The following is a 25,331-nucleotide window of genomic DNA, read 5'->3' on the forward strand; positions in this document are numbered from 1 at the left end:
CCACAAAGCACTGCACACTTTGGAAAACAGCCCACTCACCAGAACCAAAGCATATGCAATGGCTGATTGGAAAGGACAAAGCTCCAGGCAGGTGCAGCTTTTGTGTAGCTAAGGTGATACGAGCCAGCAGATTGTGCTATTCAAGACAGCTACCTGAATGCTGTGACAACACAGCGAAGCTTAGAGATGGAATAACAGAAAAGCGCTGTATTAACAAACTAGGCAAGAACAGCGTGCTGATTAGTTTTTTCCACAGCAACAAAGGGGCACGTACAGACTTCAAATGCGGTGATTATTTGAAGGAGGGCCTGTGAATGAGGGCTGTTTACAGGAGGAGCAGGCATCGCAGACAGGTGCTGAAGCAACAATATGTGCTTATCGTACATGACAGAAGAGACTGCCTCGTATCAAGCTGGAGTGGATGTGCATGATTGACTAAATGGTTGACGAGACTCAGTTTGTAGTATGACAGACTGTGTATTACTTGTTGTATTTTTGACCCTTCTAAACCTTAAAAATAGTGTTTGGTGAGGATGAGCTGTATTTGCAATGTTTGCGTAACTCATGTTGTATTAAGAATAAGCAATTTATGTCTTATAAATGTGACCCGGAAAACCTGTTCCATTCTATTCCGAAACAGAGGAAAGATACCATAAAACCATAATTTTCTGAGAAAATAGTGAATAAACCACCCATTCTTTAAAAAGTCATTTTAGATTTTTCAAAAAGGTAAACTTTATGTTTGAACACAGCTTGTTGACAGAGTAAGTCTGAGCTGTTTCAGAGTGTGGAGGAGACCCATCACGACTGTCACTTGTGTCACTTCTTCAGTTGGTTGTTATCCTCTTCCATGTGGTCAACAGAAATCAGTCTGACCCTCAGATTAGATACATTATTGTGATGTAGGGAAGCTGATAACTCAGAAACAAAGGAGTACATTTTTGAAGTCTAAAATGACTCAAACTTCAGATATTTTGCTTCAGTTTTAGTAAGTATTGTATCTCACATGTTCAAACCCCTTTACTTTAGAATTATACCGTTTCATTCCTCTACAGTGGTCTTCATAGCATTCATGTTTACAGCTGTTCAGTTTGATCCAGTTTATGAGACAATGTCATTACTTGCTGCTTGGCGTGTCTTTTGAAAAGATATGTAAAGGACAACTTATCCTTTTCAAATCACCGTGTAGCTTCTTACATGACAACTTCATCAACATAGGTCCAAAAATGTAGAATTATGCCTGCTGCAACACACTTATCTCCTGTGGGATTGGGAGGGGTGCTGGTGTCTATCTCAACAAGCAAGAGGTGGGGTACACTCTGGACAAGTCGCCAGTCCATTGCAGGGCAAGGGCAACACCACATGAAAACCTTTACATGTATTTTTGGAGTGCTAATTATTTCCATTTTCTGTAGTTCTTCAGAACTGAATGTCTATTTGCTTTTTTCTGCCTGTTTTACATTTGAGTTGTGCAAGCTACTTTTTGTGCAAAATTTTTAGTTAACACGTCATTGACGGCTGTCAGACAACTCCACATTTGAACATTCAGTTCAAATTAGTTCAGCACCAAATCACTACAAATGTCATCTTGACACACATAGAGAAAGTCATTTTAATTCAATCACACATATGTTCAAATTGATCCTATTTATTTTTCTGACATAGATCATATCAAGCTGATCCCTGGTTAAAGATACATTATTTTAAGTTTTCTTTATTTAAGTCCCAGTTTAGCGATGAGATAATCTGATAAGTACTCAATAAGCATACAGGAACACAGACATTCCTTTGTTAAGAAAATATGACCATTTGACATAAAATATAATAAATTTTATGTCTATAAAAATGATTCTGAAGTATGTATTGTTTTACATAACTGAGATGCAAACCTCCTTTTCCTCTACAACACATTAACCACGTTAGGAATACAAACAACTGTTTTGGTTTTTAAACAATTATGTTTGAAAAAAAAAAGTTTATTTTTTTATTTATTTATTTTTTTTTTTGCTAGTTCTTCTGTAGCTGTTTTCAAAATGTTTTCAATGAGTCAAGCCCAGTTCAGAATGACCATTCCTTTCCTCTTGATGGCTTTTCACCCTCCAAACATTACTTTGTGCTGACACAACTGGAATAGACACTGGCCAAATATCTGCAAAAAAAAACAAAACAAACAAAAAAAGAAAAAAAAAAGAATTTACATCGGCTATAGAATGTCACCACCAGAGACGAGAGAAAGGACTGCAATAACACTGATAGTCTCTCTCACAGGATGAAGGGCCCTATCAAGGCAGGAGCAGAGGAAATACTAGCTCTGATAAGTGTCAGAGAATGCCTTCTGCCTCTTTCTCTATCTGACCCTGTGGTCAGAGTTACCCGGCTGTGGACTTGTTCTTGCGCAGCTTCAACCTAATAGACCAGTGGGTAAGCCAGATAAGATTCTGCTCTGTCACCCTCTGACCCTGGTCTTCCTGGTTCTCAACACCAGGTATTTAGACTGGCAGGAACAGTGGGTCACTCCCTTCGAGAGCATTTCCCTTTCACAAGAGGTGATTGCTATAATGGGCTCCTGTAACACTGACTCTACCCTTAGTTGTGTGCAAAGACTCTGGCCTATATGTCACCCTGTGGCATTAAAGGAGCTCATATTCCTGTGACATTTTTTTTATACTAAGGAAACAATAATCTGTTGTCCTATTTGTGCCTTTTTATTTAAACCTAGAAATGAAGCATGATACAGTGTTATGTTGCTGTGATGCAAAATTCTTTTAAAAAATAAAATAAAGAAGATAAAATTAAAATGTTAGAACTTGGTAAGTTTGTGACTCAACAATAAATCATGCCTTACTTCGGCAGAACCTGTTGTAAGTGTCTGTGCAGACGAACACTGCCAGATGTTAGTGTTCATATTGCTTTGTGCGAACAGCCAAATACCATTCAGGCTCTTTGGGGTAGAGTAAGCACAAGTATACGGCAGGAGACAACCCTTAATCTGCACCAGATTCTGCGGTGTAAAAGGCAATGTTATGAATAAAAGAGAGCATATAAAACACGGAATGCAGCAGCTATGAAAGAATCTGCGAGTGGGTGAATGTGTGTGTGTGTGTGTGTGTGTGTGTGTGTGTCGACGTGCGCATTTAAGGTCTCAGTCTACCATTTTCTTGTGGACAAGTGTGCATATCTGTGGCTAGATTTCCTACATGTCTTGGCAGGATGTTCCAGCATGTTTTTTAAAGGTTAACATTGTATTACTGTATACAACAAATTTTACAAAGAGTAATGATGAGTCCAGCAGTTTACAAATAGGCTTTCATGGAGGAGTGGCACGAATAAATTGATACGATTTTTTAATTCAGGTTTTTTTCAAACCATAGATGGGATGCTAATTAATCACATTGTGTTTCTTTGTAAATTAGTATCGCCCTAACACCCTCTCCTTAGGAGGAAACACAGCGGTGGAAGGATCATGCTGTGAGCATGATGTGTTTAACAGGGACAGGAAAGTTGGTCAGAACAAGAGGCCTAAATCCTATTGAGAAAATAATCCCTTCAATCTAAGTTCAGTATGAGCTTCAACTATTTTGTGAAGGATAGACAAAAGTCGTAGCTTAATGTGACTCAATGTAAAAAAAAAAGTTCCTTACACTTCCACTTACATATCCTGTTCACATTGTGGCTAACGTCTTTGCTTTTTCGTCATTCTCTTCTTCTGGCTCTGACTCCTCACAGATGTTTTTTAAAGCACCTGTATTATGGGTATTAAAACAGTTTAGCCAGTCTGGGTCTCTCTCTCCTTCTGGCCCAAATTCAGTGTTAAAATCAGTCCATGACTCAACTCTAACCTTGCTCTCAGTCTTAGTCACTGTCTCACTCTCACGGCTTGGTTGCCCTTTCTTCCTCTCCCTCTATCTCTCTCCTTATCTTTCTTCTTCACTCTGTGTCCCTCTGTCTCAGTCTTCTCCTCTCTGTAGAGCACTTAGGTCTTGTTTTGACTAACTGATCCAGCAGTTGAAGTCTCCCAGGAGCGTGCACCACACCCCAGACCAGAGTGGAAACTGGCGCGAGTTGCAGTCAGAGTGAGGCCTGGAAAAATGAAGGCAGAAGCAGGGGGTGAGGGAAGGGGGCTGTACAGGCTGGGGATGAGGGTGATCTCTATACATATTTTTATGTTTGTGTTTGTGTTTTCACAGTTGCCCCCTCACACAATCACTGGGGCTTGGTATTTCCCTGCATCCGTGGCTACTTCCTTCTTCTGCAGTTTCACTTCTACTTCCCTACCTTTCACACAGCAGAATATGTGTAAAGTGAAGGGCCTCTATAGGTTTAAATATTCAATTATAATAGGAATATTGGGTTATTTTCTTTGTACATGTTTTACATGAGACACAGAAATCATTTCTGGAACCCCTCAGTTTCTTGAATGTGTGAAACAACTGAGCATCCCCCCCCTACCCATACCAGACAGTAGCTGCTTATGCTGCCGCTGTTTTCTTTTCAAATTCCAGAGTTACATTTTGTCTGACTCAGTGGTTTTTCATTACTTTGCTCTCTTTCATGACTTTTTTTCATACACTTTATTATCTGTCTGCGTCTCACCGTTTGGAATTTCTTCACCTTCCCTCTCATCTCTCCTCCCTCTGTCTCTACCCCACAAACACCTAAGCCGTCTCGGCAGCAGAGGTAGCCCCCGTTGGGAGATTTTCTTTTGCGGGGTGATGGGGATTGGTTTGGCGGGGGTGAGGTGTGGTGGAGGTGGTGGGGAGATTTGCTGGCAGTGAGCAGAGGGGAAAAAAGGGCCAGTAAAACAAAGAGAGGTTGTCTGCAGGAGAAGCAGGCAGGAAACACAAGTCTCCTAGGACTCTCCCCCAGTCGCTGGTCTTTGGCTATCCTGTAGGCCCACATCAGATTGAACCTGACAGCCCCTCTAAACCGCTGCAGCATTCTTGCTATTTGTCCCTCCTCTACCTCTTTTTTTGTGTTTCTCTATGTACTCCTTTGTTCTTTTTTTCTTCATTGAAAGCCAATATCCTTTCTTTAACCTTTTATGTGTGCTGTCACTTGACTGGACCTTCACTTTTTGTTTATCAACTCAATTCATATGTGAAGTCACACATGCCAGGAAGAATCTCTCTCTTGTCAGCAGATATTGGAATAATGGCTTCTCAGCTGAAGCACTGGGGAGGGTTAAATAATAGAAAGCGCAAAAACTGGTAAAAAGACTCGGAGGTCTCCAAGCAGGAGGAAACTTTTGCATATATTCTGCTGTGAAGGAAAGGAAATTTCTATATACTTGATGTATTTTATTTAGTAATTTAGAGTCCAATTAGGGAATTAATATTTCAATACGTTTACTGACAAAGTTAAAGAATCCAATATTTTATTTCTTACGGGGTCTTAAACATTAAAAATTTTATTATGCAATAATCCACATGAGGGCAGTATTGCTTTGTGTGAGGAAAAGTTGAAACAGGAAACACATGATAAATTTTATGTTAGTTTGTCACCAGTATTAATAGGTTAAAATGAAAGCTCAAATGTGCTTTTTTATATACGTTCAGTGAAAATATATTTAACATTTGTATATGGTTCCAAATAGGTTTCAACTAAATTATTAATAATTTAAGTCCTCAAGGTCAAATGATAGCTGAAGGGCTGAAAAAAAAAAAGAAAATTAGAGAACTTTGTTGTTTTCACTAAGCATCGATTTTCCATATTGCGTAAAGCAAAGGTTTCATGAACTTAACTTTGCAAATATATTGGTATTTGAAAATATACATTTATCAAAACTATATATTTGTAGAACGTCAATCTACATAATACAATCACAATGGGAAGATGTTCATATAAAAACAAAGGTCATAAATATTGAAGAGCGTTTGAAATGGCCCTTAGGATTCTTACAAGGTGCCACTTGAACAAAACTCCTGAAGTTATTGTGTATTTAATCAACACACAGTCTCTCAAGTCACCCTATAGTCATAAGTAACTTATTTAATAAAAAAAATATATAATTGATGCTGCTTGCAAGCAATGGTTGCTGTGTCTTTACATGTGAATCATAAATGTGCGTGTGGTTCTATTGCTTCTTTGTTAGCCCCCTTAAGCCTCTTCTCATGGTTTAAAAATACAGTATGTACGTACATGTTAAGTTACTTGGTCTTTCTTAGTTTCCCTCAGAGATGAACGTGTATGAATGATTGTTTGTCCTGTGCTGACCTGTGGTAAACTGGCAGTCTGTCTGTGTCCTGCCTCTCGCCCAGTCTCCTCAGGAGACAGAAACCTGGCCACGCACCGCAACCCAGCACAGATAAGCAGGAACAGATAATGTATGGATGTTTGATGTAATATGCTAAATGGGTTTGCAGAAATATAATATTTTTGTCTTTCTTGAGAGTGAAATTCGCGCATGAATCATTTCTATTTTGGGATGGTGTAAAACAATCCCTAATGTGTTCAACTTCAACATGGTCCAGTATAATGATAAACCATTTATAATGTCATTGTTTAAAATTGTAACTCAATTTTATTTTACTATGAGGATTTTACACAGGCCATTCTTTAATAAAGCCTGTGATATACACAGACACATTTTGCTGTTTTTACCATCATAAAATTATCTTCACTGAAGGCAAATTAAACAGTTTTTTGATCCGATATCTCCTTTGTCCCAAAGGAGAAAAAAACTGGCGACAAAAAATATTTGCTCTCAATTCTAATACTGTGGATAGCATGTTAGATTAAGTGTGAATCCAGTCTGGTATTAATAAACATCATATTTCCCCCTGCATACTGGTGGCTATTTGATCTGTTTAAGTCTAATAATGGAAACAATCAAGGGCACTGGCCAGGTGCAGTATCAGTATACCAGGGCATTTTTGAGACGTTCCCACAGCCTCTGTTGCATGCACTTGTGTCACAGTGATTGATTGTTTGGTGGAACCTGTCTAGCCTTACACTACAGACAGACACAAAGCAGGCAGACCTTAACCTACGCAGGTCAGATTAATTGAGTCACTGGTTGAGGTTCCATAAAAGCTGCTGGTATCAGAAACTGAGACATGATCCGTGTTCGGTCCAGCTATTGTTTTGTGTGTTTTGTTCATTAATTTGCATCAGCAATTTGTGGTTACTATTTTGCAAGCTGCTCAAGCAGCTCTGAACTATCTCAAAGATTTTGCCCTTGCCATTCTAACCACCACAGCAAGCCCTGCTAAACCACATGAGCGTGTTCAGATATCTTGTGGAAAAGATTGTTAAGCACTTTTTGATGGATTTATTGTGGTTGATTGACATTTGTGACAATTGCTTTCTTGTGATCAGCTACTATATATGTTATGTAACCACATGCACATGGAGACTTTTTAAGGACTATAACCTGACTAAATCTGAAGGATTGTTGCTTCTTTGTATCACTTATCACTTTTGGAAATACAATACATTATTAATTTGTTAGTTCCTAATAAAAAACAAATGATTTTATCTTTTTCTAATACTTTTTTCAGATCCATCATATGATGCTGTACGGCGGACAGGGTGGTCTAACAACATGCACAGTGGCAAAGGTAAGGTCACATATAGTAACATATAAAGATCGATTTATGTATTTTTGCATTTGGCTACAGAGTGATTGAAACTGACTGAGAGGGAATTCTTAGCACTACCTGTCAAAAATAAACTTTCTCAATGGGTGTTCAGGACCATTTAAATACTTGGTAATACTTTTATCTAGAGCTTGCACCAGAGGAGATGTTTTACTGACATCAACACTGTCTAGACATGTGGGAAAGACTCCATAAGATTGCAGAAGGCAGTCGAGTCACTCCTTATTTACTTTGGACCTCTACTAAAATGCCTTCAAGATATGTAGTCTTGCTATCTTTGACCACCCTATGAATATAGTCTCTGAATCATGTTATGTCTCTCTCTCTGTGTCTCCCTGTCTTCATCAAATGACTGCCTCCCTCCTTGCAGGCTCACCTGTAGTTCCTCAGAATGTGACCAAGTCCACTGAGCAGGCCAGACCTCAGCCAGGTAACTACCTACTCTGTAGCATTTGTGCTTTTGGTCAAATGAGCACAGACTCACAACTTGTTTGAAGTGAAAATAATGCTTTGATAAAGCTATTTTTTTCTTTCTTTTTTTTTTTCCCAATCTTATCTTGATGTTGGTACTTAAGACAGTCAAGCATAATTACACTTTGTTTACAGCAAAATCCTATCTGGATACATCAGCTGTAATAGTATATATTACATGTCTGTTCATTAGACATAGTTGTGCGATTTGAAGGTCATACAAAACTGTTTTCAGCTACTTTTTGTGACAAATAAGAATTTAGAATAAAGCATCACATCACCTCCAGCAAAACCGGGCTCAATACAAGCAGCCATCTGTCACAAGCAACACTGTCTTCTGTTCAAGGAGACAGAGCAGAACGTACAAGAGGAAATAAATTAACCGATCTAAGATTATATTTTATGTTCATGAAAATGAAAAGTTGACAGGAGGGAAAGGAGAATGGTTAGTTTATGGTAGCACTATTTTACATAATGCTCTACTTCAAGAAGGTATCACAGCCAAACAGAATGTCAGACCAGAAAAATACCTTAAAGAAAACAAAAAGTTGACAAACATATATTGAAATGCACCTCCATGTTTTGGCATCCAGTAACTATAATAAAGATTAACAGCAAGTTGGCAAAAATATTTAATAATCTGAAAGAGGATTGTTCTACTCAGCCAAGACATGTTGCACTGATTTTCACCTTCCTATAATATCCTTATTTCAATATATTGTATAATATTAAACTGTTAATTAGATGTTCTCATTAAATAATGTAGATATCCTTAAAAAATGATCATAAAATCTTCAAAACATTGAACTTACTTAATGCAGAAATATTCCAGGATGGAAAGTTTATAAAGAAGTTTCAAGGGTTTTTTTTTTTTGTTTGTTTGTTTGTTTGTTTTTTGTTTTGTTTTGTTTTAAAGAAACATGAGAAGCATGAGATGGCCAAGTATGCCTTGAATCTAACAGAACACGTCTAAGGCATTTTAAAAGGAAGGAACAGCAACTCACACCCTCCAGTAAAAACAGTGGAAAACAACCTCAGCTGAAATATCCATTACACAGAGAGAGATTTAGTCTGCTGACAAAAACAGAAGACACATGAGTTGCAATCCCTCAGTAATTAAAAATACAATGGCTTATTCCTTATTGTGCATAGCATTTATTTCTTTTTCTATTTTAACCTTTTATGTAATGTTTATTAAGTATAAAAAATAAAAAATACAAAAACAGAGGAATCAAATCAATGGCATGAATTTGCTTGAATTTTCTTGGAGCAAGAGTTTTCAAAGGTAGTTTTAGCAACACCATGATAAGAGTAACTTGTTAAGAACCAGAACCAACGAGGAGAAGCAGCATTCAGCTCACCACAAATTTGGAACAAACTTGCAGAAAACTGTAAAACAGGCTTCCTTTAAATCTCGACTAATAACCCACCTGTTCAGAATTGTATTTGAAACGTAATCAATTACAATTTTAATGATGGACCTTGACATAATGTCATGTTTTGAATGTTGATTCTATGTTGCATGACGTGTTTTTATGTTTGCTATGATGTACAGCACTTTGAAATGCCTTGCTGTTGAAATGTGCTGTACAACTAAAATTTGATTGATTGATTGATTGATTGATTGATTGATTGATTGATTGATTGATTGATTGATTGATTGATTGAGAAAGCTAAGAAGTTAAGAAAGTGAATGCGACTATGAAGTACTGACAACAGTTCATTGAAAAAGATTATGTTTGTTATATCTGACTCCACATATGAAACTACAGACTTCAGTGAACTCTTGTCTTTTATTTTCTTGACAATATTTTCATGTTGAGTAGTTGACTGACATTCTCGACCAATGCTTGCACGTCTACTGTTTGTTTTGATGTTTCTCATTGATTCATTCTGCATAAAATATATTTAGATATAATTTTTAGTAAAAATATTTGGAACAAAACTTCAGTTGGGCTCTTTCCCACAGTTGGCTATCTGAGCATAATGTGCAGGTATACATGACATAAAGACATGGTTACCAACTGGGTCCATGATTTATTATGGACCTCATTGTAAAGAGTGAAAACTACTCAGATTGTTGCATTCACACTGATCACCGCCTTTTGTACATTCAGTTTTCCAAGCAGACACAAATACATTGTGAATCGAATTGAAATGAATTTTGAAAAATGGCCAAATAAATCTTATCATACAGCTTTCTGGCAAAACCTACAGGTGCGACTGTCACAAAAAACATTCAGACAGTTGACAAACAATGGGTTTGGAGTGGAGTTTTGATAGGGATTCTGATACCAATTTTATCTTTTTTTTTCTCTCAGGACATATTACTGTACTATATAGCACACAAGTCTGATTCCAGATTGATCATCTTTTTATATTTCCCCACAGATCCTTATCAGATTCTGGGCCCCACCAGTAGTCGTCTCGCCAATCCAGGTAAGGTTATTGACATTTAATCCTTCTGTAATCAGACAAATACTGAAATAATACAATTCAAAAAACAAAAATGCTTATATTTTAGAGACTGCAAGTGTCCATGACTGATTTCTTCTGTCCACTTTTAGGCTCAGGTCAAATTCAACTTTGGCAGTTCCTCTTGGAGCTCTTGTCCGACAGTGCCAATGCAGGGTGCATCACTTGGGAAGGGACCAATGGAGAGTTTAAGATGACAGATCCAGATGAAGTGGCGCGACGATGGGGTGAGCGTAAGAGCAAGCCCAACATGAACTATGACAAGCTGAGCCGTGCGCTGCGCTACTACTATGACAAAAATATTATGACGAAAGTGCATGGCAAACGCTATGCCTACAAGTTCGACTTTCATGGTATTGCTCAGGCACTGCAGCCACACCCCACCGAGTCATCAATGTATAAATACCCCTCGGACCTAGCCTATGTGCCTTCTTACCACACCCACCAGCAGAAGGTCAACTTTGTATCCCCGCACCCTCCATCTATGCCAGTCACCTCCTCCAATTTTTTTGGACCCACTGCTCAGTACTGGAGTTCGCCCACTGCAGGCATCTACCCAAACCCAAACGTTCCTCGCCATCCTAACACCCATGTGCCATCCCATCTTGGCAGTTACTATTGAAGCAACTCTCACCGATCAATGACCAACTTTTTAAACCTACCTTCTCCCCTTACTAAAATTGCTGAGCTGCACTCCTTGTAATGCCAAAGACTGAACTGATGGAAACAAACATCCAAAGAAATGCTGTTCCTCAAAGAAGAATGAGTAAATTGAATATTTTTTTTTTGTGTGTGTGTAAGAATTTATAAAAACTGGATACCTTGGTCTACAATGGAATACTACTTATTACAACTGTTTATAGATGCACATCTAAGTTTCCTGTGCCTGTCTTTTCCATTGTCTTGAAAGTTTAATCTAAAAGCCAATACTTGTCCCAAAGCCAAAGGAAAGGTGTTGAGCCTGAGTGTGTCAACCTTTTCTCCATGCTACCTTACCAGACATGGGCCTACCACTTATGGGTCTCAATTTATGTCCTTTTCAGTTCACCTTGCTTAAAAAAATCAGCTGTAGCCGCTTATTGACTACCTTTTGGGGTTTTTCCACTGTTTTTCTTAGCTTTTCTGTTCATCTTCTTGTTTAATGTTACTTGTGTGTGCGTGTGGAGGGGGGAAGGAAGAGTGTTGTGTGTGTGTGGGTGTGTGGGCGTGTGTGTGTGTGTGTATGTGTGCCTCCAATAGACACGTAAGAGATCTTGCAAGAGGAACTTTTCTCAGCACTGAATAAAAATTGGCGACTGGAATACACAGTTTACCATGCCGCCATTTAATTTATCCTCCAAAACTGGAAGGCTGGAGAAGAGTTAGGTGCCATAGAATGAAGCGCTGTATGTTTCTGCTGAACCTGGGTCAACTCAGTTGCTTAAAGAATGTTTTCAATGTATTTTACATGAAGTCGAGAGAGATGATAGGTAATAAGCACAGCAGAGTTAAGTCAATTGTGCTGCAGAAGCAAAGTCTAGATTTAATTGCAGTAATTTGCAGCAATTCCCGTCCTGTGTGTCTCTCTCGTGTTTTTTTCTTTTGTTATTTTTTTTTTTTATTGTTGTTTTTTTTGGTAGGCCACACACTAAGCTAAGTGCTTGACTCATCGCTTCCTTTCAGCCATAGTATTTTTTTAAAAAAATATGTTGCTCAACCATATCAGTATTAATGTGAACATTTTCTGGCTTGTGAAATACTCTTAAAAGAAAAAAGCCTTTCCTAAATCAAAATATGTCAGATGTGGTTATTTAAGAATAATAATAATGCATGTCCATGTATTGTCATGAATTTAAAACATGAAAGTGATTTTAGAGTATGTGGGGGGAGGGGTTAGGGTTATGTTGGCCTTGCTGTTTTTGAGGATGTTGTTTAACTATCCAAAAACCCTTGAGTCTTTATCTACTTTCAAAATGTGCTGAGAATCAAAGCTCTAACCCTTGCAGAGTTAGGGTGATGCTCCAACTGCTGATCTATAGCTTATCGTTCTTATCAATTACCAGTAAACAACTAAAGTCCTGAAGAAGGTATAACTGTTTTGACTCTTTTTTTATTATTATTATTTTAAAAAATATTTTCTGACAATAAAAGCTGCCAAGGTTTATCTTCTCTCTTTTTTAGGTCAGTTGTACCTATTTCTTCAGTGTGGAGAAGTGATGGTCCCCGTGATTCTGATTAACAAACACCCATGTTGCAGCATTTCTTTTTTTTTTTCTCCAGGGCTGGATCCTATCATGAGAGCAGCATGTTTGATGAAAAGTTTTTCGCTGATCTTCCAGCCCAGCAAAATGCAAACAAATCTCAAGTCAGAATTTTTTCATTATCATGTGAAGAAATGTCAAAATTACAACTATAATCAGCTTTTCAACTGTCAATTTCAGAACTTATTCAAAGGACGTCACTGAAAATAGACACTTGAAAATAAGTCATTTATCAAAGAACAAAAACCAATGAAGTATGACAAGATGAAACAAAGAAATCCTCAGATTCGCAAACGCTGTGCGTTTGTCAGACCTATTTTTTATTATTTTATAAGCATCAGTCAACTAGGCATTAAAGCAACTTACTGTATAAATTATGCAGAGTTATTTTCATATGTGACACAGTATAAAACGCCAAGAGAGTTAATACGAGTTGACCTCGGTCAAAAATGCAAACGTTTTGAGTCCATTTCTGCTAGTAGTATGTTGAGCATGTTAAGTATTTTTATATCTGTACATTTGGGCAATGCAGTTTAGCATTTTTGTTTTCATACAGGTGTTGTTTTCTAAAATCTAGTTGTAACATCTTAAGTGCCTGTAAGTTTAAAAAATATATCTGTATATTATTTGTTTGTAATCCTAAAACCACAAATGCCTGCTTAGCTCATAATCTAATAGAGATGATTCCTATACTTTGTATGCAGTTCATAATGGTGATGGAGAGATTCCAGTGCCACTCCATTTTTATACCTAAAGTTCATGACTAGCCCTGTGCTTTTAAGGTTTTCAGGTGTTTGATACTCAGTAATACAGCATTAATATTTACATCCAGCTTTCTTTGCAGATGTATAGCTTTAAGTGAACAAATCCAAAGGGAACATGTCATTTGTAGCATAAAGAAATTATGGTAATGTACCCTTAACATTCCTGTTTTATAAGCAGTATCAGTGAAGAGGAATCTGTGCTACTTCTTCATATATGCAAGGTATTTTGGATGTTCAATCCATTATATGTATTGTGTGTATAACTTTACAATTAAGCAGTGTATTATTTTTTAATATTAATTAATTGTAATTCCTGCAGTGTATGAAGTAAAACCTTTTGAAAAAGGGCTTTTGTATAGAAAATGTGACAAAATAAATGTTTTTACCTCTCTAGTACTGTTACTTGGCCTGACTTTATCTCCACCACAGTTGAAGTCGATCAATATTCAATACTTTGTTCGGATCACAGGGAGATCGATGCCTATTTTTAGTGGCCAATGAACAAGAGAGAAACATCACAAGGATAAATATACATAGGAAGAATGCCAACTCTACAGAGAAGAGTGACGAATACTGGAACTCAGAACCTTCTTGCTGCAAGTTCATACGTGTTGCTAATAACAGCAACACGTATGAAATCACATGAACATATTCACATATTTATGTTCACCACTGCATTGTTTAGATTTTTCTATTCACATTTATATTAAAACATTGTCAGAAAGAATAGAATTCTTTATTCTCGGGATTGAAACAATTAATCATTTCACCTATGATTAATCGATCATTCATTTAATTTAGAAATTGAATAATCGTTGCCTGAAGTACACGAACTCTGACATATGCCAACTGCTAAAAGAACAACACTCAAAGTAGTTATTAAGCCAAAGAATGTACAAAAAATATGTACAGTTGCATTTCAAATGAAAAATTGTCTGTATGTTGATATGTTTTATACAGAACTGCTCAAGTAAAGCAATGCTTTTCCATTTTAGACAATAAAAGAGTTAAAAGGAAACACTGAAGAATTTGACCTTTTCTTTTACACAATAAGTCATTAAAAATAATGGGAGGATGGATGCAAATTTTCAGTTGAGATATGTTCACTTTGCAGCCATGGCCTAGTGCTCATCATCCATCAGCCAATAGGAAGACGCCGGCATCTTAGCAAGGCATTGGTGTGGCAAACTCTTTACACTTGTATGCGTCTGATATCGTGTCGTTTTGGGGAAATTGTAGTCTGCAATTTTACAGAAGAGCTACGGATTCAACACATTTGAATGACACAACTTTTTATGAACTGTGCGATGCTTCATGTCTTCTTCCTTGTGGGTTTCACTAATTACTGTTGTTTTTTTCCTTCTTTTTTTATTTGTAACATGAACCAGGAATGTGTGTCTTTATAATAAGTCTAAATTAAGTTGAACTGAATTAAAATAAATTGTACTCAGAGAAAGCCTTGAAATATGAACCAGATCCCATTGTGCGCTATCTATCATACTTTCAGTTACTAGTAAAGCATATTCCAACAACTTTGTCATCAAAACAGATGTTTGAATGGTTTGTTACTCTGGACTTTGTTGTGATTTCAACATTATGCTCAATTTAGAGGCTGCTATTTTTTCCTTTCTGCCCTGTTGTTTAGCACTTTCTAAGGGGGGTCAAAAGTCTGATGATGAACCTGATAAACTAGAAAATAGCTTAAACCTGACAGCAAAAGAAGACAAGCAAGGTTTATTTTTTCTAAAGGCCATCTTTTTGCTGTCAAAAACATTTAATGACATTCCTTCCAAACTCACAAAAATGAGAAACGTTCTCATTTTAAATGCAGACGTGTGTCAGACTTGAGTGGCAAATGCCTCTTCTTGAATGATCAAAATTGGAAACAAAAAAATTCTGTCCTGGACATATTAAAAGTTTTATCTGCTCATCCAGGTTTTCTCACTAATTTTTTAAATTAGTTATTCTCTGAGCAGATTAAGAAATAATAGCTGAAGTAAAAAAATCTATATTTTTTGTATTTATGTTAAATATATCTGCACTGAGAACAAAGTGGAATAAAAGTCAAAGCCATGGTTTATTCTGATTAAAGGGTGCCCTGCACACCCATTCGCCACACAAATGGACAAATTTATGTTTTTAACCGTTGTTCATAAAAAATGTTTCATTCCTGTGCTAATTTCAAGTCTTCACATAAAATTTACACAACTCCAAATGTGTGTGTTAGTAAAAATTTTTGGACTGGTTCCAAAAAGACTGGAGGATAAAGGCAAGTTCTTGAAACATGTTCTCAATGCACAGCCTGTACAGATCTTTTTTTGGAAAATTTAAAGCAGGTGTGGATACAACCTTAATAAATGCTACAATGGACCAATGAGGACTTTCTGGGATTTTTGGGAGGAATGAAATGTCCCAGTCAAAAAGAAGATTTATCTTATTCTTTCCTACATGAGAAACATTTTCTCAGTTTCTCTTGAGCATATACAGGTAGTTGATTGGAGAACTAATGATTATTTGTTGATATTAATTTTGTTTACAGGTCAAAAGTCATGATAAAGATTAACTTCTGGTTTGAACTTCTAATCACACACCAAAATGACATTTAGCTTTGGTTTGGTGTGAAAAATGTTACTGCAGACAAACGTTTATGAATGCAAAAATAGTTTATTTTACTATACATGTTTTACCCATGAGTAAAAGCAATAAAAAAAAAATATATATACATATATATATGTATATATACACAAAAACAATTGAGTCAGTTGCGTTCAGGTAATTTAGGCATTATCTAAATGAAAATTGATAAAAAACAGGTTTTTCATCAAAAAATCATGACAGGTGTGGTTTTACTTACAGACAAATACAAAACTCACAATCAGTGCCCTGATCCCACAAGTTTCTTATTTGTAAATACAAAAGAATTACAAAACAATCGGTTAATCTGAATCAAGTTTAAATGCAAATGATTTGGTGATGGGCAAATGGTTCATCCACAGATGCCTCCAGCAATGGTCTATCCTTCAGAAATTTATTGCGGGAGATACAATGGGCTGCCAGTCAGATATTTCAGCCTGTGTGAACACAAAGTGTTTCACATCTTGGTGACATTAGAGGGATTGTCAATTTCAATCACCTCAAAGCCCGGGTTGTCATGTCCTTCTCTGGAATGGAGATGATGTCCTTTGATGTTGTGATAACAGTATGCACAATGTGAAGTGGCTACCGGAACCACTTTGGAGAAGTTGGAGAAATCAACTCTGTATTTCCCTTCTTTGCTCCTGGAGATGATCGGCAGGAAGTTGTAACCCCACATAATCTCCTGAGGAATAAAGGAGGTTCGCACCTGGAATGAAGAACTTGTGGACTCTGCTGTGCCATCCAGAAAGACCACAAGCTCAAACTCTTTGTCATGCAGCGTGTCCACTGCCATGTCAAAGAAGGGACTACTCTTGTCAATAACGTGATGCAATGTGAGAGGAGTTACAAAGAATAGGTTGTCCTTTCCAGCATCTACCAGGAAGTCAATATTAACTTGGTCCATGATGATTGTCTCACCATCTGGCGTGGTTGTTGTTCTCAGCAGTTTGCCATAGATCTGGCTTCCAATCATGAGAGTCTTACGCAGGTTGGCCACTCTGAAGGTCAGGCAGAGAGAACCATTTCTGGGACTGATGACAGCCATTTCACTAAACGTGACAGTCTTGGCCCTCTTTTTGGGTAGGGAGATCTTGGACAAGATGATTCCACACATGAAGCAGTTGATAACTGCTCCAAGAAGGGACTGGATAATGATAAGGGCCACGGCACCAGGGCATTCAGGTGTGATTGCTCTTCCGCCATACCCAATAGTTGTCTGGGTTTCAAGTGAGTACAGGAAGGCTGTGGTGAGTCCAGCAACATTATCAACGCAGTGTTTGTGATCTGAAGGGGGCTCTTGCCATTCCAGATCTCCATTACTTCGGGCAATCCAGTACCACAGCAGGCCAAAGATAAACCAGCTGAGGGTAAAAGATGCAATAAAAATAAACAGGACAAAACGCCACCTGATCTCAACAAAGGTGGTCCAGAAATCAACCAGGAAGGCAAAGTGGGTGCTATACTTGATGTTTCCATACTCAATGTTACAGCGACCATCTTTAGTCACCAATCTGGTTCGCCGCCTTTTTCTCTCCAACATGTAGTCTTGGATCCGCTTTCGGAAGGTGCTCATCTTTCTCTCTTATTCAGTAATCTATGAGACAACAAAAGAAAGACAGTGTCAACATTGAAAAGCTCGTAAAATATCATACTAAATAATCAAATGTCACTAACAAATTTATGAATAGGAGTTTAACATAGAAACATCTGATTGTGGCAGATGAACATCAGATGGTTCTACTAATAAAGAAATGTGCAACAAATTTTTATAGTGCAAAAGTTTGGTCAATACATCAACCGCACATTCTTAAAAATTCCTCACTTCCTATTCCATTTGCTGTCTTGGTTCTCTGAGCTTCTCTCAGTGTATGAAACACAAGAAGTTAAACAGAAACTGTTTTTGATGAAGACTCCCACATGTATTCTTCAAGACTGGAATCAGGTTCTTATTACCATGTCTCAACAGAAAGAGGAGAGCTAAATAAGGCAATAAAATTATTTAGGCAAGCCATTAGAGCAATTCCCATAAATAACAACCTTCAACTTTATTAAAGCTTTAGTGTCTCATAGGTATACTGCTTGATATATGGCAACTGGCGGCGGTGGTGGCACCAAATTTCCACATTAGTGTGTAGTCGCTGTTCTTGCCAAGTCATGCAAAGAGCTATTTGGATTATGTCATGTCTACTAGTGAAATGCTACTAAACAATAAGTGCAAAAAGTTTATATATTTTTTGGCAGTCTTCAAACACCACAGTAGAAACAAATTGAATAAGCACACTGTATTTCTTGTTTTGCAAGCTGTTAAAATCTCTTGGAGATAGACTGGGTCATTTCATACCTAATTATTAGGTCAGCAGGTTTTCAGGCATTAGGTCTGTAGTGAAATAATTTCAGGCATTTAGGGATTTTGCGTGTTATAGGTCATACTAAATTACAGCTTTGTGTAAGAAAATGACCACATGTACAATGAAGGCATGCTGGGTGAGACTCATTAGATGTTAGTAGAGCCTTACTGCTATCTTCAGCTTCCCATTATTCTATTTAATTTAATCTCACAATATGCTTGATTTAGCTCTCCGATTTGATTGCATTAAATCAAAAATGAGGAGTGGTCACCATTCATATCTTGTTTGGTTTGTCCGAAGACTTTTGAGTATATGGAGTCTGTTTAAACCTTTAAAATCAAGGAAACATCTTAGATTTTCATAATTGAGATTTTACATCAGAAATATTGATCTTCATGTTAAGCAAGGAAAAGAAATCTATATTGTGTTCCATTTGCTATTTCTATTAAAAAAACATGTTGCTAGAATGTGAAGTCTTAACTCACCTGAATGAAAAACTGTGACAAGCATCCAAAGCTGAATGAATCACAGTTTCCTCTTTCTCTGGTCTGAGGCAGCTGAGGTGTGTCCTCTTCTGCCAGACGAAGCACCTCGGGTGGCTTTATACTGTCATGTGTGAGCATGTTAGAATTAGTCAGGTGATGTTAACGCCCACAGGTACATCAACCCCTCCACCCTCCACCACCACTGCTACCAAACACACACACACCCACGCATATGCCTAGGACGTTATGGCACTAAAAACTTCTGTTTTGTCCACAAATGCCAGGCACCATGGAGTGAGATGACCTCTGTCATGCAACTACTGCATAAAGTGTTGCGCTGAATTCAAACTCAGTTGTTTAATTTCTGAACTACATTTTTTATGCTCTGAACTCTCAGTAAACCAGTAAGCCAAGGTAATATTTACAGTGTAAATGCGACGCATGCACCTGTTTTGTGCATCTCAATGTCAAACAGACATAATCTGTGACAAGGTTTGCACGTATGCATTTTTGGGGACATGTGATGACCCACTTTGGAGATAATGCAACTCAGCTTTCAAACTGTGAAGATGTGACATCTTAAAATAATTTGAACCTTGCTGAAAAAAAGTTACAAGTGTTTTCAATAAATTGACATCTTTTTATGTTTCGCTTGATCCAACAGAAGTCATAAATTGCTAATAGAGTTGTCACCATCAATTCAAAATCAGCACTTCTTTACTCAGTGCAGACATTTTTTATGATACAATGATAAAGCTTTTCTCCCCAGTCTGGGATAGGGTAAGACACCAAAGAGATGAGAAGATGATGAAACCAAGCAGATGGCTCTCTGGGATTTCTTGAATGCGAACCAGATCAGACGTAGCAGAAGTTTGAATGCTGGGGGCTGGGCGGTGTAAGTTGTAAATTGTGAAGGGATTCATTTTTCAAAGTGAATCTCATTACATACTGAGCAAGCTGCAGTATTACCTTACATGGTGTCTGGTGTTCATTCTAGAAATATTTAATTACTATTGACATAGAATGGCAGGGCTCATTTTTAAATCTTTTTATTTTTGTAAGTTTGCACTGGTAAATGCTCAGTGATATCTGCATAGTTTGTTGTTATATATCAGTTTCAAAGGCAATTTACTGACACATTTACATAGTTTCTTGAATGTGGTTAGTTAATTTCCAGCAAAAGGAAAAAAAGTCACTGACAGATAACATAAATGTCATGACATGACACTGGACCAGTGGCATATTTCTCATCCAAATAACTTTAGAGCAGAGACATAATATTTTGTTGTACTAAATAAATTCTAAAGAATCCAATAGTTCTAACCACATTAAAACACACGCACGCATACACATATTAAAAAACTATTATTAATCACCTTACACTAGAACAATTCCAGCAAATTATATTCAATGAAAGGCACAATGCTTTGCTTTGTTTGGATGTCGTGCACACGCCTTAATTTAATTATTATGAAGGGCCTTAATTTATATGGTGACATCGCTGTGGTTGATGAGCACTTTTTCTTTTTTTCAGGGCTTTTGAATTCATTTCAATGAAAGAAACAGAGGGAGTTTCTGCATATATCAGAACATTCAAATGTGTTGCTCCAGTTTTCGCCCATCAGCTGGTAAAGGCAGCCATTTTTACCAGGTGTTAAATAGATAATACCCAAACACTAGTCATTGTACTCAGGGACAAGTCTCAGAGCTAGGTTTCCTTAAAAATAAATAGACGCAGTGGTCATCCATCGCTATGATGTCAAAAGTAACTTTGTGCGTTATTTCTTGGCTTCAACATGTTGCCAAAGAGGGTAAGTCTTCATACATATTTTTGTTTTTTCTCCTGCTGTTCACACCTTGTAAGACATCATCGTTAACCAGATACTTTGTGTAAAAGAATAAAAAGCATTCTGGGAACACGTAATGTACTTCCTATGGTCTTGGTGATTTATTTTTATTTTATAATGGGAAATTTACCATTTCCATTAATTTATTTTATTTTATTTTATTTTTATTTTTTTTGCATGTTTAACATATTATACGTCAAGTATTCAGTTCCAATTTCCAAGGCACTATCAATGTGTGACTAACTGAAGGTTGGTGAAGCGCTTTGGAGTTCTCTGGACATGATGAAGTGCTGTCTGAGTAAAGGGCCATTTACTTTTTGAACTGATGAATAAAAATCTGTACCAATATTCTAAACATAATTTCCTGCTCTCTTGTTTTGCAAGTAGAATTGATGAAAACGTTTAAAGTGATATGTTATGATCATATACTTTTAAAGTGTTAATAAGGAAATTATCTTTTTCATTGTCAGTTTGTATGTTTTGTTTGTGCTTTGACACAAATGGTACATTTTATAAATGAGCCCAATAACCTCGTATTTTGAAGATGCTGTTTTTTTTTTTTTTTTCTTTTTTGTGTATGTGTGTGTTTTGAGCACAGGGAACAAGCTGAGAGAAGGGTGCAGCATTTTGCTGGGTCATCGTGTCACTGAGCATTCATATTCCATATCCATCATTCTCAGAGTAAAAATGGCAACGAGCTAAATGCCAACCACTACAGTCCCAAGCTGTGCTATGTGTTTGTAAAGCATTTACCTCCTGTGCCAATTCAAATATTTCCTACAAAGAATTTCTAGAAAGAAATCTTATCAATTTGCTGTCTTGTCATCAGTATACATTTCTGCAAAATAATATTATTTGAAAAAGCAAGACAAAGACCCAGAGGGATGCAAAAGGTTGTTTTGATGATCCTAGGGTTTATGCATCCAGTAAGGTTTGCCAATGCAATGTACATTCCAGTAGAAGACCAAAAAAGCCAAAGACAAAAGCGTTAGGGCTTGAACATGAAGACAAACCTGCCTGGCAGGGTTTGCTGTGATTTTCCTGCAGAGTAGTTTGATTATTTGTTGAATATCTGTTCAGCTTCTTTAAAACAAACTAAAAACAAACTTCTCCAGTCACAAGCAAATTTGCACGTCGTGACCTGCAAATTGAGTCTGTAGATGATAAAACGAGTGCAGAATCCACCTATGAAGGTGCAATATTATAATAATAATGTTGTCACCATAATTTTCACATTTTGTGAAGGTACAGCCAAAAGTGTTCCTTGGATTTATTTGGTTTGTTTTTTTAATGACATGTTAACATAAAGTAACAAATAACTGAGACACATAAGGACAAGCATAATTGGCTTTTAAAATAAATGAAACAATCTGAAAATGTGTTCAACCTTTCTGAGTCAATGCTTTCAAGAACTACATTTTGCTGCAAATGCAGCTGTTGGGTTTTCTGGTTTTGTCCCTAAGAGTATTTTTTATTTCTTTCTGCAAAATAGTTCACCTTAAATCAGACTGTCTGTGGGACTCAGTTTTCAAGTGCTCCCATAGATTGTTGTGTTGATTTATGCCTAATTTTGGGTTACTCTAACACACTTTGATCTGAATGAATCCATTTAAACACTGGCTGTATGTCAGGGGTCTTTCCCCTACCAAATGATGAACCTTTGATCCAATGCTCCTTTGGTCAAAGGACCCAAGAAGTTTTCTGACTTCTTCCTTTATTTGATTGTATCCAATTTCCCATCATCTCTGTCGAGCTTCCTTTTCCTGCTGAAGGGAAGCACCCCCACACCATGATGCAGTCACAATCATGCTCCATGTAAGTTTCTTGAGTTCAACAGTGATATTTTTCAAACCACACATTTTGCATGTAGAGCTCTTTCCTCACCATGTATGGTGTGTCCACTAAAATATTGTACCATAGCATGTTTTCCCCTAAAAGATACTTAATGGCTCCATAGATTTTTTTGGATGTATATTTGCTTATTTGTTTATTAATTTATTTGTTTATTTATATTTTTGTTACAGATCCTCAAATTTTATCTATCAAAATCTAAAATCATTAGTGAAATGTATTCTTCTACATGATGCCACATACCCAGCTCTTAAAGGACTCCACTCTGAGTGAGCAGGAAACAGCCTGAATATTTACATGAGTGACAAGGAGAAGAAATACAAAAACCTTTTTAAGCTTTAATCTCCTTCCTTATTCATTATTACTTCTCACCCTCATTCACATCTGTAGTACTGTAAGTGCCAAGCAAAGAACAAGCTTTATTTCACCTCTTTAAAATGTAAAATGACACCAGAACAAACACAAAAGAACATGTATTCTTCTATTGCAGTGATTAGAGCCACCTTCCTTAAAGTTCTGGCAACTTTGATTGTAGAGTATCACATTGCATGCATTTTCACACTTTGTATCCACTTTAATGGTTATAACATCCTTTGCTCTTCACAAAGATAAAATCTGTGTGGTACTGAACAAAGACTAAATCTCTAGTGTGTGGTGGGTATAATGATGGCCTGACAGAGCTTCTCTGCATAATAAAGCAGAGTGCTGTTAAAATAGAAGATGTCTTTAAACTTGTATTAGAAACTTCCAACATGAGCCCCTGAGGGCTGAGAAATACCAGAAAATCTTTTCACCTACAAGACTTTGTCTCCCACTCAGAACACACCCTGTCACAGGTTTCTTGCAGAATATAGTGCCTTCTAAAGTACTAGTTCCATTGGCAAATAATTTCACTTATAATATTATACAAATGTCTTGTTTAAGTGAAATAATCTGCCAATGGAACTTATACTTTGTTCACCATTACTAAGGAAATATAGACTTAAAACAAGCTCTTGTATCTTGCTAAAAAGTTACCTATAGGTAAATTGGCAGATGACCAGACAAGGCAAACTGCAGCTCTTGTGGCAGTATTTTGTATTTTGTATCTACCAAAATGTGTAAAAAGAAACAGATGGCGAACCAACAACTGGATAATGGTTCACTAATGCACATGGACAGCAAAGGCTGACCAGTGAGGATCCAATTCAGTCTGAACCACTGCAGCTCAGATAGCAGAGCAAGTCAATGTTTATTGTGAAAAAATGACTGAGAACAAAAGTTGTTTTACAGTTTATATCATATGATGCTGCATGGCCACAGATCAGTAGGTTCGGAGATGGTCTTAGCATAGCCACTTTCAAAAGGATATTGTGCTCTACCACAATGCAAAGACAAATGGCCTGAAGAGAAAAACACAAGGTCAAAGGTGTTGACATGGCCTCCAAAGACCATAGGGGCGACTGTGGCTGTGTGGCAGAGTTGGTGTGGCAGAGTTGTCGCCTTGCAATCGGAAGGTTGTAGGTTCGATTCCAGCTTTCTCCTGCCATATGTCGATGTGCCTCTGGGCAAGGCACTTAACCACCAATTGCCTACCGGTCTGCGTATTGGTGTATAAATGTGTGGGTGAATATGACTCTAGTGTAAAGCGCTTTGAGTGGTCAAAATGACTGGAAAAGCGCTATATAAGTTCAGTCCATTTATCTCCATCCAAATGAATATATTGGAATTTGCTGAACAATTCCAATCCATAAAATGCACCAGAAAGAAAATTAAAGATCTTGTGGAATTGGTTAATATCTTGTTGAAAGAACTCTCACACTCCTAAATAAAATATACTGCATTCAGGCATCTCCAAAAATCATATGCTTCCTAAATAGATAACACCTACATGTAATTTAATGTAGGTGTTATATATATATATATATATATATATATATATATATATATATATATATATATATATATATATAAGCAATGTTTTATAAACATATCTACTGGTGTGGACACTTCTCTAGCACATAAATGTCAGGGAGTTTGAGAGTTGACAGAATTACTTTTTTAAATAAAACATAAACTTTTGGCCTCCATTTACCATTTCAAGTTGAACTAATGCAGTGAATTATCTTGCTTTAAATGGATATGCATGCTCCCATGCAGCAAACCATTTTGATGTGACAATATAATTAGATAAAATAAAATAAAAGCTTGCCTTTGGAGGTGTTACTGAAAAATGTGCAAAGTTGCAACCTGCAAATGTCAACTTTTAACATTTCATTGCATTTTCTTCCAAGGCTTAAAAAAAGCTTCACTTGTTCAAGTTCAAGTAAAGAGACAAATGTAAGATTCAACTTTAGCTTATCAGAGTAATAGAAAATAGATAAATTGGTCTGCATGCTTTTTTTCTGTCATCATTTTTATTTCACACATCAGTCTTGCAGGACAGGACCAAGCAACTTCTTTCTGCAGCACAGTTGTACTGAACCATTAACAACAGAGAAATACTGTTTTTTTTCTTCTTACAGAACTTCAATGGTATCCAAAATATTTTATTTCACCAAATTACATTTATGAACCTAAAGGTGCCTTTTGTCAAAACTGAAATTCTTCTGTGCACTGAGAATGGATGTTATTTT

The 25,331-nt window shown here is 36.9% G+C and overlaps 2 protein-coding genes across 6 annotated transcripts in view; one reads left to right on the plus strand and one right to left on the minus strand.

Annotated features, from left to right (window-relative positions):
* Window positions 1-13,941, plus strand: part of fli1 (Fli-1 proto-oncogene, ETS transcription factor) — a 36,101-nt gene extending 22,160 nt beyond the window's left edge. For all 5 annotated transcript variants that reach the window (XM_055028564.1, XM_055028565.1, XM_055028566.1 and 2 more), the window contains 4 exons: window positions 7,500-7,559; window positions 7,969-8,028; window positions 10,461-10,508; window positions 10,637-13,941. In XM_055028564.1, the coding sequence (XP_054884539.1) occupies window positions 7,500-7,559; window positions 7,969-8,028; window positions 10,461-10,508; window positions 10,637-11,166 (698 nt within the window). In that variant the 3' untranslated portion in view covers window positions 11,167-13,941. The remainder of the gene's footprint in view (window positions 1-7,499; window positions 7,560-7,968; window positions 8,029-10,460; window positions 10,509-10,636) is intronic.
* A 2,251-nt stretch (window positions 13,942-16,192) lies between these two features.
* kcnj1a.1 (potassium inwardly rectifying channel subfamily J member 1a, tandem duplicate 1) lies at window positions 16,193-19,103 on the minus strand. The gene is made up of 2 exons (XM_055028685.1): window positions 19,019-19,103; window positions 16,193-17,779 (listed from the first exon to the last, which is right to left on the minus strand). Exon 2 carries the CDS (start codon window positions 17,756-17,758, stop codon window positions 16,640-16,642), a length of 1,119 nt encoding a protein of 372 aa, XP_054884660.1. The 5' UTR covers window positions 17,759-17,779; window positions 19,019-19,103; the 3' UTR covers window positions 16,193-16,639.
* Between the last annotated feature and the right edge of the window lie 6,228 nt (window positions 19,104-25,331).

Source organism: Poeciliopsis prolifica, unplaced genomic scaffold (genome assembly GCF_027474105.1).
Source record: "Poeciliopsis prolifica strain line A6 unplaced genomic scaffold, Auburn_PproV2 SCAFFOLD004, whole genome shotgun sequence".
Taxonomy (NCBI): Eukaryota; Metazoa; Chordata; class Actinopteri; order Cyprinodontiformes; family Poeciliidae; genus Poeciliopsis; species Poeciliopsis prolifica.

Bases quoted from the DNA above. Each gene is read 5' to 3' on its own strand.
- kcnj1a.1 (XM_055028685.1), bottom strand. From the start codon at position 17,758: ATGAGCACCTTCCGAAAGCGGATCCAAGACTACATGTTGGAGAGAAAA.